General features: G+C 43.0%; 1 protein-coding gene across 2 annotated transcripts; it reads right to left on the bottom strand.

The window, feature by feature from the left end:
* Positions 1-415: 415 nt before the first annotated feature.
* Positions 416-5,202, bottom strand: LOC111976645 (keratin, type I cytoskeletal 18). 2 transcript variants are annotated; one of them, XM_024005638.2, is made up of 7 exons: positions 4,678-5,202; positions 2,644-2,726; positions 2,272-2,428; positions 1,751-1,915; positions 1,494-1,619; positions 1,111-1,347; positions 416-910 (listed from the first exon to the last, which is right to left on the bottom strand). In XM_024005638.2, exons 1-6 carry the CDS (start codon positions 5,113-5,115, stop codon positions 1,123-1,125), a joined length of 1,194 nt encoding a protein of 397 aa, XP_023861406.1. In that variant the 5' UTR covers positions 5,116-5,202; the 3' UTR covers positions 416-910; positions 1,111-1,122. The 2 variants fall into 2 exon arrangements, with proteins under 2 accessions (XP_023861406.1, XP_023861405.1); XM_024005637.2 differs by having other exon boundaries at positions 1,127-1,347.
* Between the last annotated feature and the right edge of the window lie 8,333 nt (positions 5,203-13,535).

The raw sequence follows: 13,535 nt of genomic DNA, 5'->3' as shown, positions 1-13,535 counted from the left end.
CTGATGAAGGGGGAGCTCGGAGTATTCGAACCTGAGGTAGAAACCTCCTGGGTTGGAAACAGGGTAGAGGACGATGGCGCGGCAATGCACTATCATAGCTAACCCATAGAGCAAATATTACTTTCACCTATGTGATCTTTTGTAAAGCACTATCAGTAGTTAACCTATAGAAGAAGATAGAGCAAATACAACTTCCACCTTCATCATCTGTGTAAATAATTGTCCTTCTCTGTTCAATGTGCATTTGTTATTAGTTTCAATTTGTTGTAGTAAAGTTGCTATTTTGACATTAACRACAATCCATTATGAAAAGTGATAACCGCGAAAACCTGTTTGTTCTATTATGCAGCAATAGTGCATGTTGGGAGTAAAATGTTCAAAGAAGTGCACAGCCATTGAAAGACAATAGTCAAGATTCTGGTAAAAGTTTTATTGGACAATGAAGGTACATCACATCAGGCAAATTCAATTGGACAGAAAGGAAACTAAGATGACAATGGTAGAAAAAGAACGTTAATAGATATACAGATATTTTACTTCATCCAATTGCTAGTTTAAAGGTCTAAAACATTAGTTAAACCAACTTCGTCCCAAATTTGTACTATAAACGTATGTATGCCTACATGCGTAAGATACAAAACACTTAAGACCCAAAACCAAAAGAAACAATGATGAAATAAATAAAGTGATGAGATAGCTTTCTTCTTATCCAGCTAGATGTTATCTGATGTCTATGGTGTGTTGGATGGTGTGGTACAATCAGGACGATGTGGAATGATGGATGTAGTCTCACAGGTCCCTCTCCTTTGTCTCTGTGCTGGAGGAGACAACCTTCCCGTCCACCAGAGTCTGTGTGACGGTCATCACCTTGGTCTTCACTGTCCGCTGGTCCTCCAGAGCATCCTGGAGCCTTGAGAGGGAGAGAGTTTCACAACTGTCAGCCAACAGAAACCTGGTTTCAATATGGCTACTTGTGCCTCCAAGATAAATGGCTCTTTAGATCACCATTTACCCCAATAGTCTCTTGACCGACAACAAACCTCGTTATCTTTCTCAGCCTTAATTGGTGTTGCATGTGTACTTCCAACCAATGAAGTAGACCTATCTCACCCTCTGTCTTACTCACTTGAAGTCTCCTCCGTCCAGCAGTCTTCTGTATGTGGCGATCTCCGCCTCCAGCTTCATCTTGATGTTGAGCAGGTGCTCGTACTCCTGTGTCTGCTGCTGGATGTTGGAGCGGAGGTTGGTCAGCTCAGACTCCAGACCCACGAGGATGTTGTTCAAGGATTCCATCTCCATGTTGCAGCGCATCTCTGTGTCGCGCAAGGTTCCCTCCAGAGAACCTTTCTGTTAGAGAGAGAGAGAAAGAGGAAGACCGTCAGGACAGGTGGTTGGACTTGTAAATTAACATGAACATTAACCAATGGCATTGATGCCGTGATGTATTTTGTACACACTGGCTGGGTGAGTATAGTGTTATTGAGGGATCTTACCAAGCTCTTCTGTGAGTCCAGCTCAATCTCCAGTGTCTGTAGCTGTCTGCGGAGGTCATTGATCTCCGTGTGTGCGCCCTGCAGGGCCTCTGTGTTCTGTGACACCACAGACTGCACCTCTGTGATCTGGAAGGGATAGAGGATATAGATGTCAGTTTAAAAATCATTGGTTAAGAGGGCATTTCTGTGGCTGTGCATGTGACGGTTTCACTTTAAAGTCAGCACTGTTTTCAAATGATTAAGCTGCTAGGTGTTACCCGTGTTTCGTGCCATGCTTTGAGCTCCTCCTGGTTCTTCAGGGCCTCCTTCTCATACTTGGCCCGGACCTCAGCCATGATAGCGGCCAGGTCCTGTCCCTTAGGAGCATCCACATCCACCTGCACTCCAGACTGGGAGATCATGTTACGCATCTCCATCACCTCCTGTTTGGCCAAATGGACAACAACGTTAACATTCATTAAGCAATATGTTTTGAAGACTGAAGTCAGCGTCCATGTTTAGGCCGTTTGTTTGGGTACTCAAGGGGAGCCCTGGGGGAATCCTAGGTTGCGCCGCACCTACCGCTAAATCCAAAAGTTCTCACACAAAACACCCCTGTTTATACAGTAAGGTTGACTTTGTCTCCTATGTAGGCATGCTAGGTCTTACTCTTGCTAAACCATTGTAATGACAAGGAATATGGTAAATATACATTTGGGGGTGCAAGAGAGGTGAGGTTGGGTCATGTGTATTATATATGGTTTGGTGGTTGAGGGGTGGGGTTGGGTCAAGAGCTTACGTTGTCGTGGTTCTTCTTCAGGAAGATGAGCTCCTCCTTCAGAGACTCGATCTCGCTCTCCAGGTTCATGCGGCCCATGTTGGTGTCATCAATGACCTTCCTCAGGCCAACAATGTCAGCTTCAACAGACTGCCGGATGGACAGCTCGGACTCGAACCTGCAAGACACACAGAAAACAGCATCAGATACAGTGACCTGGAGAGCTACGGTGGAATATTCTCTAAAGTGTCACTAATAGTATAGAGGGTATGCAGATAATTTGGCACATCAACTGTCTTTGTTTTGTTTTCATTGGATGTTCATCACGCTGCCGTTAATTAAGGTGTGTCAGCAACTGACTGATGGTGTTGTGCTCTACTAAGCATGACTTACTTCACCCTGAAGTCATCAGCAGCCAAGCGTGCATTGTCGATCTGAAGACACATACGGGCGTTGTCTTTTGTGGCATCAAACACCTACCAATGACGAGGAGGAATGAGTTAAAGTCAACACGCTTTTTAATGTCATTTTTTTTTCACAACAGTTTCAATCCTTTTCTGTAATGAGTATCGAAGTGAAAAGGCAGGTGTGGGAATTCCGAAGCCGGAGCAGTGAAGGCCAGCTACCCCACAGCCACAGTGTTTGCTCTCCATGGTACAGTAGATAAGGGTGGGGATGGATGCGCGTGCAGGTTACACAATCTGGGCAATCATTAACAAACAGCCAAGCTGCTGGTGAGCTAGTTGACGTGCCAGGAAGAAGGCAGCGGATTTGCATCAGGTGGGAGGTTGGGGTGTGTGTGTGTGTGTGTGTGTGGGATGGCGGAATGGCTACTGGGGTTGGATATCCTGTTGTTCCTGGCAAGATGAGCCTTGTTTTTTGAAGGATGAACATTTGAACTAACAACCACATCCTGGTATCATGACAAAGAAAAATAAACCTGTTGGGACTCTAATCTATGGAGTCGGGGGTCAATTAGAGACCATGGGCAGTTGGTAAAGCCAACAAAGACAAGCATTAATAGCAAGGCAAACATCAGCCCAAACTCCCTTCCTCCCCCAACCCTTTATGCAAGGCTTCATAATGAGAGCCAAAACAAGAGCAGCAGACTAAACAAATATTTAAACCACTCATGTTGCTTTTACCATTTCTTTTTTTTTCAAGGCTGAGTTCAACGTCCTTATTCAGATTTTCTTTTCAAAGGACAAAGCAATAGGAATGCTGTGGGGATAGTCTGTCCTATTTGCATTTTGTCTTTCGCTATTGGTATCTGACATCTACCATATGATCTCCTTATTTTGCATAGTTACTCAGTCACTTTGGGTTGTTACTTTGGCATGTTGCTTCAGCAAGGTCCAAATGGCCAAACCATAGTAGGATGACTAGAATCTTCCAGAATCCAATGGAAAGAGTTTTTCAGATATGTATTTTTTTAATAAAAAATGTAATGTAGTATAAAGGATTTGCTGTATACTCTAAAGTACAGCAGTAACTTGTTGCAAATGCATTAGGGCTATAATTTGATTTATAACAGTATTTTCCACCCAGATAATTAGCCTATTTTGAAGTATCATCAGCTCTCATTTACAGTTGGATGACTCACAGAATTTTCCTACAGTGTACACACATAAAGGCATTACAAACCCACATGTCAATTCTTAAGTATATATATATATATATGAATGTAACACTATCAGATGAATGGGATTGGAATTACTTAGACGGTTAGATGGACAACTTTTTAATGGCACACATTGACTCCGAAACTCATTACCATGCTCCACCCTAAAAGGACCACACCATCAAATAGTACTATAAGGTGTGAGTTCCCTTCTCTCTCATCGATACTAGTGAATTGTATTTCCATTTAACTTTTATACACTCACCAAAGCAGAGAGACAATTGTAAAAACAACCTCTTGAACTGTAACAGCTATCCTTGCTTTCATGGGGAAACTTGTCAGTGGTTACAGTATATCATCGATAATCCTTTTATTGCTAACCATCTCTGTGTTCCAAAAAAGCTAGCTGGACCCAGAACTCTGGCCATGTCGAAAGTCAGCTAGCAGAGCCCCTTGGAATTCCCCTTCTTATTGCTTTATGTCTGCCTTTGGCCTTCTGCCTGGAGATGCTGGCACACTGCCATCACTGATCAGCACGGCTCTAATGAACAAACCAGCTGACCTGGGTCTTTACTACCAAGGGGAATAACCTGACAAGGAAATTAAGTAGGGCCACTGTCTTCCCTCTTTCACTCCCAAACTACATTSTGACACTCTGTTACTGTCTTATCCGTTGGGTCAGCTATTCTAGGACAGTGAACTTGCATTTGAAAGATACATTACTTCCCTAAAGCTCTATAGTATAGATTCTCCAGCATCTCTAATATTAGCCAATAGTACCTTCCTTCCTCCCACAGCCCTCTCACCTTCTTCCTCAGGTCATCCAAGATGGCGTTGTAGCGGCTGTAGTCGTTGACGTCTGGGCCTCTCTTCTCCATGGCCTCCCTGATCTTCAGCTCCAGTTTGCCATTGGCCTGCTCCAGGTTCCTCACCATCTCCAGGTAAGAGGCCAGACGGTCGTTGAGGTTCTGCATGGCAAACTTCTCATTGCCCATGATGTGAGCGGTGTCCCCGCTGGCGTTCACCTGGATGCTGCTGGACATGGAGCCCCCGGAGCCTCCCATCCCCATCCCTCCCATCCCGCTGCGCACACCTGAGTAGGACACAGAAGAGATGCGGGTCCCCTGACCCCCAGCCCCACCATAGGTGCTGGCGGCCCGGTAGGCGGGAGCAGCCGAGCTGCGAGTGATGGATTGGCTGTACCCACTACCAGGTCCCCTGACGCTGCTTCGTTTGACACTCATTTTCGTTGGWACGAGAGAGACTGAGAGAGGCACAGAGAGTTAAGAGTGGGTCAGCAGAAACCGGAGCACACAGACACACAGAGCAGGGGCAGAGAGGAAGCCGTTCTAACTATATAAGCCTGCAGGCCCCCACAGTCCCTCCCACTAGACACTCCCCTCTGCCCAAGTTCCCTCCCTCTCTCCTCTATGCCCCAAAAGCAGTTTTCATACTCCTTTGTCCTCATGTCTGGCTTTGCTCTCTCAAAAGTGAAACTCTAAAGTACACTTCTTCAAATGTGAGTGAGATGGTACTATTTCTGTTTGRCTCAGTTTGTAGCTTTTCCTGTCAAAATCCGTTGGTAATTTGAGATTGCCATCTCTTTAATTGTAATGTCACAGAATAAATATGGACGGGTAAAACTGAATGATGGTGATCAGAAATATTTTCTGTTTATACATATTTGTAATTAATCATGTGCCCAAATATGATTTATATATTATATTAACGGCTTGTGTGTGAACTGTCATGTGTTATTAATGTATTTGTGTTCCACTCCATATACAGGGTTTCTCAATTTCCTCACTGGCATACCTTGAAAACCTGGAATCACATGCGACTCATGTCCTTGCCAGTTTGCATCACAAAACACACAGAAAGTTAAAGGGGCAATTCAGGATTGATACATCCATTTTTGGACCTTTTTAAATCAATTATATATAGCCATTGATTCTTGAAGAATATAACTTATTCGCATGAGCTTTGTTCAACTGTCTTAAACCCATCAGAACCCAAAATATAAGCATATTATATAAAAAATAATGAAAAATGAAACAGAGTAGACCAGTTAAACCCCTCATTATTAGTACACCACATGAGATTATGTAAAGAACCGGACATGGACCTAATTGTCCTCCACCTATCTGAGGATATGAGTTCCAGACAAGCTAAAGAAAAGAACAATTAGCCTAGCCCTGTGCAGACATGCAGGAACAAAGACAACTCTAATCTTGTAAACATATCCGGAAGAGACCCCCTGTAATTTTACCCGGGACATTCCCCACTGAGATGTGGAAAGCTGCAATTGGCTCCCAACAAGAAAAAAGTGTTAAAGGCGGGGTTTTTTTCTCAGATGCCGTTCCCTTGGTAGTAAATTGATACTGCCCCATTAATTCTAAGAGCATAAGAACAATGCAAAGGTAAGGGTGGTAAGGGTGGCCTCTCTCTCTCTCTCTTTATCTACCTCTCTCTTTCTCGCACACTCTCTCCTTGTGGATATCTTAGCAGTGTACACACAGGCACCTACAGTATTTACACATAGTACCACCAATAGTATAGCAGTGTTTGAATATACCTAATATACGAGGCCATGAACTAACAAGCCTGTCCTACAAAGCCGATAAAACAAAGATCACTTTCTTTATGCTGCCTGTGGTATTATTGTCTCTTCTCTCATCCCAGTAGAAGGTATTTCTGTCCCAGAGAATCAGGAAGGAGCATGAGGCAGGAAATTAAGTCAAGAAAGAATTCCTGACAAATTTAAAACAACTATCTTTGCCTCTCTTGGAGGCATATGCGTGGCTAGAACCATGTGAAACTCTGTTTTAGACAGTTTGAGAAGGTACCCTATGTACAGTAGATATTCCCTTTTGGTGTGGTGGTTATAAAATAATGGAATGTTTGATCCAAATGCAGTGAGCCATAATGTGAGTTATATTTTCCAAAGGCGCAGCCACTCAGACCTCATATGGTATTTTGTATGGTTTGCTAATGTTAGCATTCCAAGCTCATCCAGTTGTAAGGCCGTGCCTGCAGAGTCTTGCCTGGTCCTCCCTGGTGCCACACCGGCTTGGGACACAGAGATGTTGATGGGGGCTAATGCAGATAGGGATAACTGTCTCCATGTGGCCCATCCTGTTGGAGCTTGTCTGTCTTATCTGCAGTGTTCCATCTCATAAGCAAACCACCCTGCTAACCCACCTTTTTAAAATGAGTCCTCTTTTTCACAATCTTGGATAACACAGTGTTATCTTAGGCCAGGAGTCATTCCGATTGCCCTTGTAGACAGTGCAACTTTTAAAGGCAATATAACCGTGCTCGCAGAGATCGCTTTCAAGCTGCAAATGTCGGCTCAATTGGAAATGACCTTTCAATGTCTAGCATGCTATTGTAACAGTTTAACTTTAGTCCGTCCCCTCGACCCGGGCGCGAACCAGGGACCCTCTGCACACATCAACAACAGTCACCCACGAAGCGTCGTTACCCATCGCTCCACAAAAGCCGCGGCCCTTGCAGAGCAAGGGGAACCACTACTTCAAGGTCTCAGAGCAAGTGACGTCACCGATTGAAAGGCTATTAGCGCACCACCGCTAACTAGATAGCCATTTCACATCCGTTACACTATAACTAGGATCTAACGCATGACAGACTTAATCCTGGCCTTAGCCTCTGTACGAAGCTTCCCGGTTGATGGAGACTTGGGAATATGGTGATGCAAGACTAGCGGTATCTCTATTCTCAACATAATGTCAGTAAACTCATAATAGTTTATGGTCCTTCATAAACAGGTTGTAAAAAGTGCTACTTAATGGTTCCTGTGAAACCAAAGGACAACTTTAGTGACTGTAAGACACTCTGGATAAGAGCATTTGCTAAATGACCAAAATGTGAGGGAAATGTAGGATAACTTGACTGTAGGCTACTATGGCACCATATTGTTTCACATGATGAAATAATCATACCTTGATAAAAGGAAGGCAGGTGGCAGGTGTATAGATAGGGTTGCCTGACAAATTCACGAAAATGATGTGCGTGTAGGGGTAAAAGGCAGTGTGTTTGTGAACGGTCAGATAGCTGGCAACAATGATAAGGAGCTGCCATGTGGGTAATCGTAGATGGCTCGTTTCGGCTACTGTAGCGGTATCTTGTTCTTGATACCGTTTCGTGTTTGGACTTATATGGATCAAATTCACTAGCTAGCTAACTAACAACTGTAGTGATGTATTTGAGAGACAACAAGTTCTTATTGTGCAATTTTTTAAATGCTTTTCAATCAATAAACATTTGGAGACATATACCGGCCTCTAAAATATTGACGGGTAGCATCATTAATTTATGGCATCAGTAATTGTCTTAAAATAAATAAGTATAACTGTGAAATCATTTGCATATAGGGAGGCACCAGCTAATCTGGTTACAATGAGGACACAGTGGACGGATAAGATACACATTTTTAATACAATGTGTAGATGTGACAAACCTTGATCAGATAGTGATTGGATTTATTGATCAGATCACGAAACTCGCATCTTAGCGCAAGGTGTAGACGAGGCTACGGTGGTTGAGTCATACCAGTTCTGTTAAAGGGAGGAGTGGGTTTGCCGGGTTGCACTTTTACTTTTAAATTCTGGGAAGAGTTATTTGGACTGTCCTCCGATGAGCCTCGTGATCTGACCTTGATTGGCCCCATTGAGTTCTGGCTTTGGCCCATCTTCAGAGAGCCCTTTTTCACTGGAGTAAGAATGAGTTTCCTCTTAGGCTCTGACTGAGCAGGATTGTTAGACGGTCTGTAAGGCTCTGTTCTAGCCATGCACATCTTGTTCAAGTTCAAGGAACACCCACAGAGGGCCTTATATCTAAAGCCAGCCACTGGAGAGACTAGCCGACCCAGGGTCAGTCTCTCAATGTGACTTGGCAGGACATCTCTCACCCCTGAAAATTACAACTGACAATAGACCTTTCCCAGAAACTCCCATTAAACACACAAAGCCCCTTCGATCAACTAGCTACAACAGGCTGTCTCAAGTTGATAAACAACAAACAGAAGTGCATGTCACATGGATGGACTTAGTAATGTAGCATGGCATGAGAAAAGCTCATCTGATTCATAAGACTGTGCAGATGCAGATGGCTGCAAACAATTCAGGTGTCCTCAACATTCCTGAGGGTGAATGGTGCACCACAGACATCACATCACTCACCTAGTGTAAACCCACCTGACATCACAGGTCTGTGTGTGTGTGTGTCAGGGTGTGTGGGGGTGAAGGGTGTATTCTCTTTTCAGGTTTCCTGGTGGTGGGCTCAATGCATCAGCTTGCACGCTGACCGTAAAGATGACTCCTGGATTCCTGTTGAGCAAATTACAGCAGCTATTGTCCAGGTCTGGAGGGTGGGGGTCTCTGGGTTGGGATGAGTGTGAGAAGGTGGGGTGAGCTATACCGGGTGGAGCCAATCTGTAAATGAGTGCTAATGCCGCGCTCACATTACAGACTCAAAGAAAGTCTGATCAGACGGCATCATAGCCGCGGGAAGTAGCAGCACCCCCTGAAAAATCATAATAATAAAATAACAATTATTCACAAAGGGAATAACTGGGCCTGTATTACTGGACCGATATAGCCGCTTGTATGAAATTACATGAATCAACGTGGAATAGATGTTGACTTGATGTATGTGCACAGTGGGTTATGTCAAAAATTCGAAACAGAATAAATACAGCACTTTGAACCACAATATTTCCTAGCTAGACGCTAGATGATATTGCTAAATATAAATGACTCACTGTTGTATTGTTTTAGTTAAGAATAGTCACAAGGGCTAACATCTGGTTTGGCTTTGCCYCCACAGTCAACGTAGAGATATTTTTACTTTTGCCGACCATGCCGTCTGCCGCCTGCCCTGGTGGAATTTGCAGTTCTGTCCTAATTGTAAACAATGACATCCGATTTCGTCCTGCCGTAATGAGTTGGTAACGTGAATGACATATAACTGGGGTGAGGTCTATAGGGTGGGAGCTATGACATAGGGTGGTGATGGAGAGTGAGACACGGCCCTGGAGGACAAGCTATAAGGACAAGGACATACAGTATGCACAGCACGCACACGCGTACACACATACATTACAATCCCCTCTCTGTCTTTCTCCTTCTATTTCTACAAACTCTTTATTCGCTCAGAAATTCTTTCTTTCTCATTCTTTCGCTTTCTCTCCTTCTTGCACGCTCATTCCCACTCTGTCTATCTATCTCCCCCTATTCCACACCACACATTCTCAGTAATTACCGTTAGGAATCCTCCCTCTGACGTCGAAACCACAGGAAAATTCCAAAACGATCCCATGGTGCCCATGGCAACAGAAAACAAAGATTCGGTTTCATTTGGAAGCACATAGCCGGTTTCATACGAAACGATCCCAGACAGTTCTTGGCAGGTCTCAGTGGAGTTGACACACCATATTTCACAAGCATTTGCTAGGCACAGCTGGAGTCGCTCGCTTCACTTCTCTGTTAGTAACTCCCTGCATAGAGGCTGGGATTTTAGACACAATGGGTTCATTTGAGTGGATGGGCACAGTGAAAAAACACTCTGTTTTTACTCAAGATGATAAAGAGTCTACAAGAATGCACATGGCTCATTGCGCTAAATTCTCAAAATGCCGCATTAAAGTGGAACTGACAGTGTTTTAACTACTTTGCAGATATGAAACAGACAATCATGGTATCAGTCAAAAATATAATATTCCCAGTTTATGCTAAAAAACCAACTTCATGAACTCCCAATCGTTGCCAAATGTGCTTTCTTTAAAGACAAAATAATGGTTAAAAGCCTGGGTAAAAGATTTGCTGGCATGAATGATCAGTTCCCTAAGGAAATTGCAGAACAGCGCAAAYTTCTGTATCCAATTTTCAAGGAAAAGAGACTGAAAGGGAAATGCGTAGCTCTCATAGTAGATAAACTGCATATTGATAACCAATTGTAAAGAGACACAAAGACTACTCCTCTATGAGAATGGAGTCGTCATTAAATAGTACCCGCAAAACACCAGTCTCAACATCAACAGTAAAGAGGCGACTCCGGCATGCTGGCCTTCTAGAGAGAGTTCCTCTGTCCAGTGTCTGTGTTCTGTTGCCCATCTTAAATATTTTTCTTTTTATTGGCCAGTCTAACATGCTGACCAGACCGGACACGTTGCGTGCGCGAGCGTCGCAAAATACATTTAGAAATCCATGTTATTCAATTATTGCACCCACACTGCTCGCGCGCGCCAACGAGCGTCTGCGTTACCAAGGGCTAAAATAGAAGTCATTCCTATTTCTGACGCAGATCGCGCTGAAAGTCCTGCCTCTCCCATCTCCTTATTGGTTTATAGAAGAAGGTACCCACGTGCCATCTCCTCATTGGTTATACACACGTGGGTGATTGAAAGACGAACTGTTTTGCCAGTAGTCGTGGTAATACTATGAACGTTTAGATGCGATCACCATATAAGTTCAACGATGAAATAGCCTGGAAGGAGGAGAGATGACTAAAAAACTATTAATTTGTCGGAGTACAGGACCTTGTGCAGTTCAGGTAAAATAACAACTCAATGTTTATATCCCATGACAAATTAGCTAGCAACAGCAAGTTAGCTAAATAGGACAAATTAGCTAGCAAGTGCAAGCTAACTAGCTAAATTGCCAATCATGTTTAATGCTTTTCGACCTGTCCCCAAATTAATGTCATTTATTCAGAGTTTGTTTTGATATTTTAACCTGCGTGTCGTGATCGCGTTTGGTGTGGGGGGGGSAAAATACATTTATGCACGATAGRGCACGATGGCGCACGCGCGCAGCCGGTTTGGGTTCCGTGTAAGATATGGCTTTTTCTTTGAAATTCTGCCTAGAAGGCCAGCATCCCGGAGTCGCTTCTTCACTGTTAACATTGAGACTGGTATTTTGCGGGTACTATTTAATGAAGCTACCAGTTAAGGACTTGCGAGGCATCCGTTTCTCAAACTAGACACTCTAATGTACTTGTCCTCTTGCTCAGTTGTGCACCGGGGCCTCCCACTCCTCTTTCTATTCTGGTTCCTCTTTCTATTCTGGTTAGAGCCGGTTTGCACTGTTCTGTGAAGGGAGTAGTACACAGCGCTGTACGAGATCTTCAGTTTCTTGGCAATTTCTCYCATGGAATAGCCTTTATTTCTCAGAACAAGAATAGGCTGACGAGTTTCAGAAAAAAGTATTTGTTTCTGGCCATTTTGAGCCTGTAATCGAACCCACAAATGTTGATGCTCCAGATACTCAACAAGTCTAAAGAAGGCCAGTTTCATTGGATCTTTAATCAGCACAACAGTTTTCAGCTGTGCTAACTTAATTGCAAAAGGGTTTTCTAATGATCAATTAGCCTTTTAAAATMATACATTTGGATTAGCTAACACAATGTGCCATTGGAACACAGGAGTGATGGTTGCTGAAAATGGGCCTCTGTATGCCTATGTAGATATTCCATTAAAAATCAGCCATTTCCAGCTACAATAGTCATTTTCAACATTAACTATGTCCACACTGTATTTCTGATCAATCTGATGTTATTTTAGTGGACAAAAAATTTGCACGGACATTTCTAAGTGACCCCAAACTTTTTTGAACGGTAGTGTATATATTTTTTTATGGCTATATATATAATACAAATCAAGGTGAGAGCGATGGAAATGCATTTGGCGGTTGATCTGCTTCTGTTCTGTGGGTGGCACTGTGTGCTCTTTTTGAAGGATGGGTCCCGGTCTCTCCGGGGCCATGGGATGCGGTGGGTCGGGGGTGATCTGCCGGGCATTGGGATGACAACCCAACTCGGGATGAAGAGGGGTTTTAGCAGGTGGAATAGTGGGGACCAATTGGAGGTTTACTTAGTAGCAATGCAAATATCATGGTACAGCTATATAGACACTCGATCATTATTACTTTTTAATTGTACGTTTACAAACATATATTATGATAAATAGAATTGAAACTTGAGTCTCATTATGGTAATTGATGAAATAAGTATAACCAGTTATAATTGTAATGGCTTAGCAGATAATAAGAAAAGACGATCAGTATTTACCTGGCTAGAAGAGAAGGAATATAATATCTATTGTTTACAGGAAACTCGTTCAACAATTTTAGATTAAGTTTTGTGGAAAAGCGAAATATATTTCTCCCATGGGCAAAGAAATTCAAAAGGGGTGATGATATTAATTAACAGTAATCATGAATGTCATGGATATATTGGAATTAGTGGATATATGAAGGCTTAAATACCCTGACCTAGTGAGATATACGTGGCGGAGGCTTAATCAAGCTAGTCGTCTTGATTACTTTCTTATGTCATTCTCTCTGGCACCAAAAGTTTAAAAAGTGTTGATAGTGGACAGAATGCAGTCGGGCCATCACATAATTGGCATATATATTACTCTTACAGAATTTCCACGTGGGCGGGGATATTGGAAATTTAATCAAAGCCTACTGGATGATAACTTGTTTTTAAATAGGACAGAAGAATTTGTAACTGACTTTTTCCGACATAATATAGGTACAGCAGATCCCCTTATTATATGGGACACTTTTAAATGGGCCTTTAGAGGCCATGCAATTCAGTACTCATCTATAAAACAAAAGCAATTTAGGTCAAAAGAGTCCAT

This window comes from Salvelinus sp. IW2-2015, linkage group LG17 (genome assembly GCF_002910315.2).
Source record: "Salvelinus sp. IW2-2015 linkage group LG17, ASM291031v2, whole genome shotgun sequence".
Classification (NCBI taxonomy): Eukaryota; Metazoa; Chordata; class Actinopteri; order Salmoniformes; family Salmonidae; genus Salvelinus; species Salvelinus sp. IW2-2015.
The sequence above is the reverse complement of the archived record's forward strand: the minus strand, read 5'-3'. Positions and strand labels throughout refer to the sequence as shown.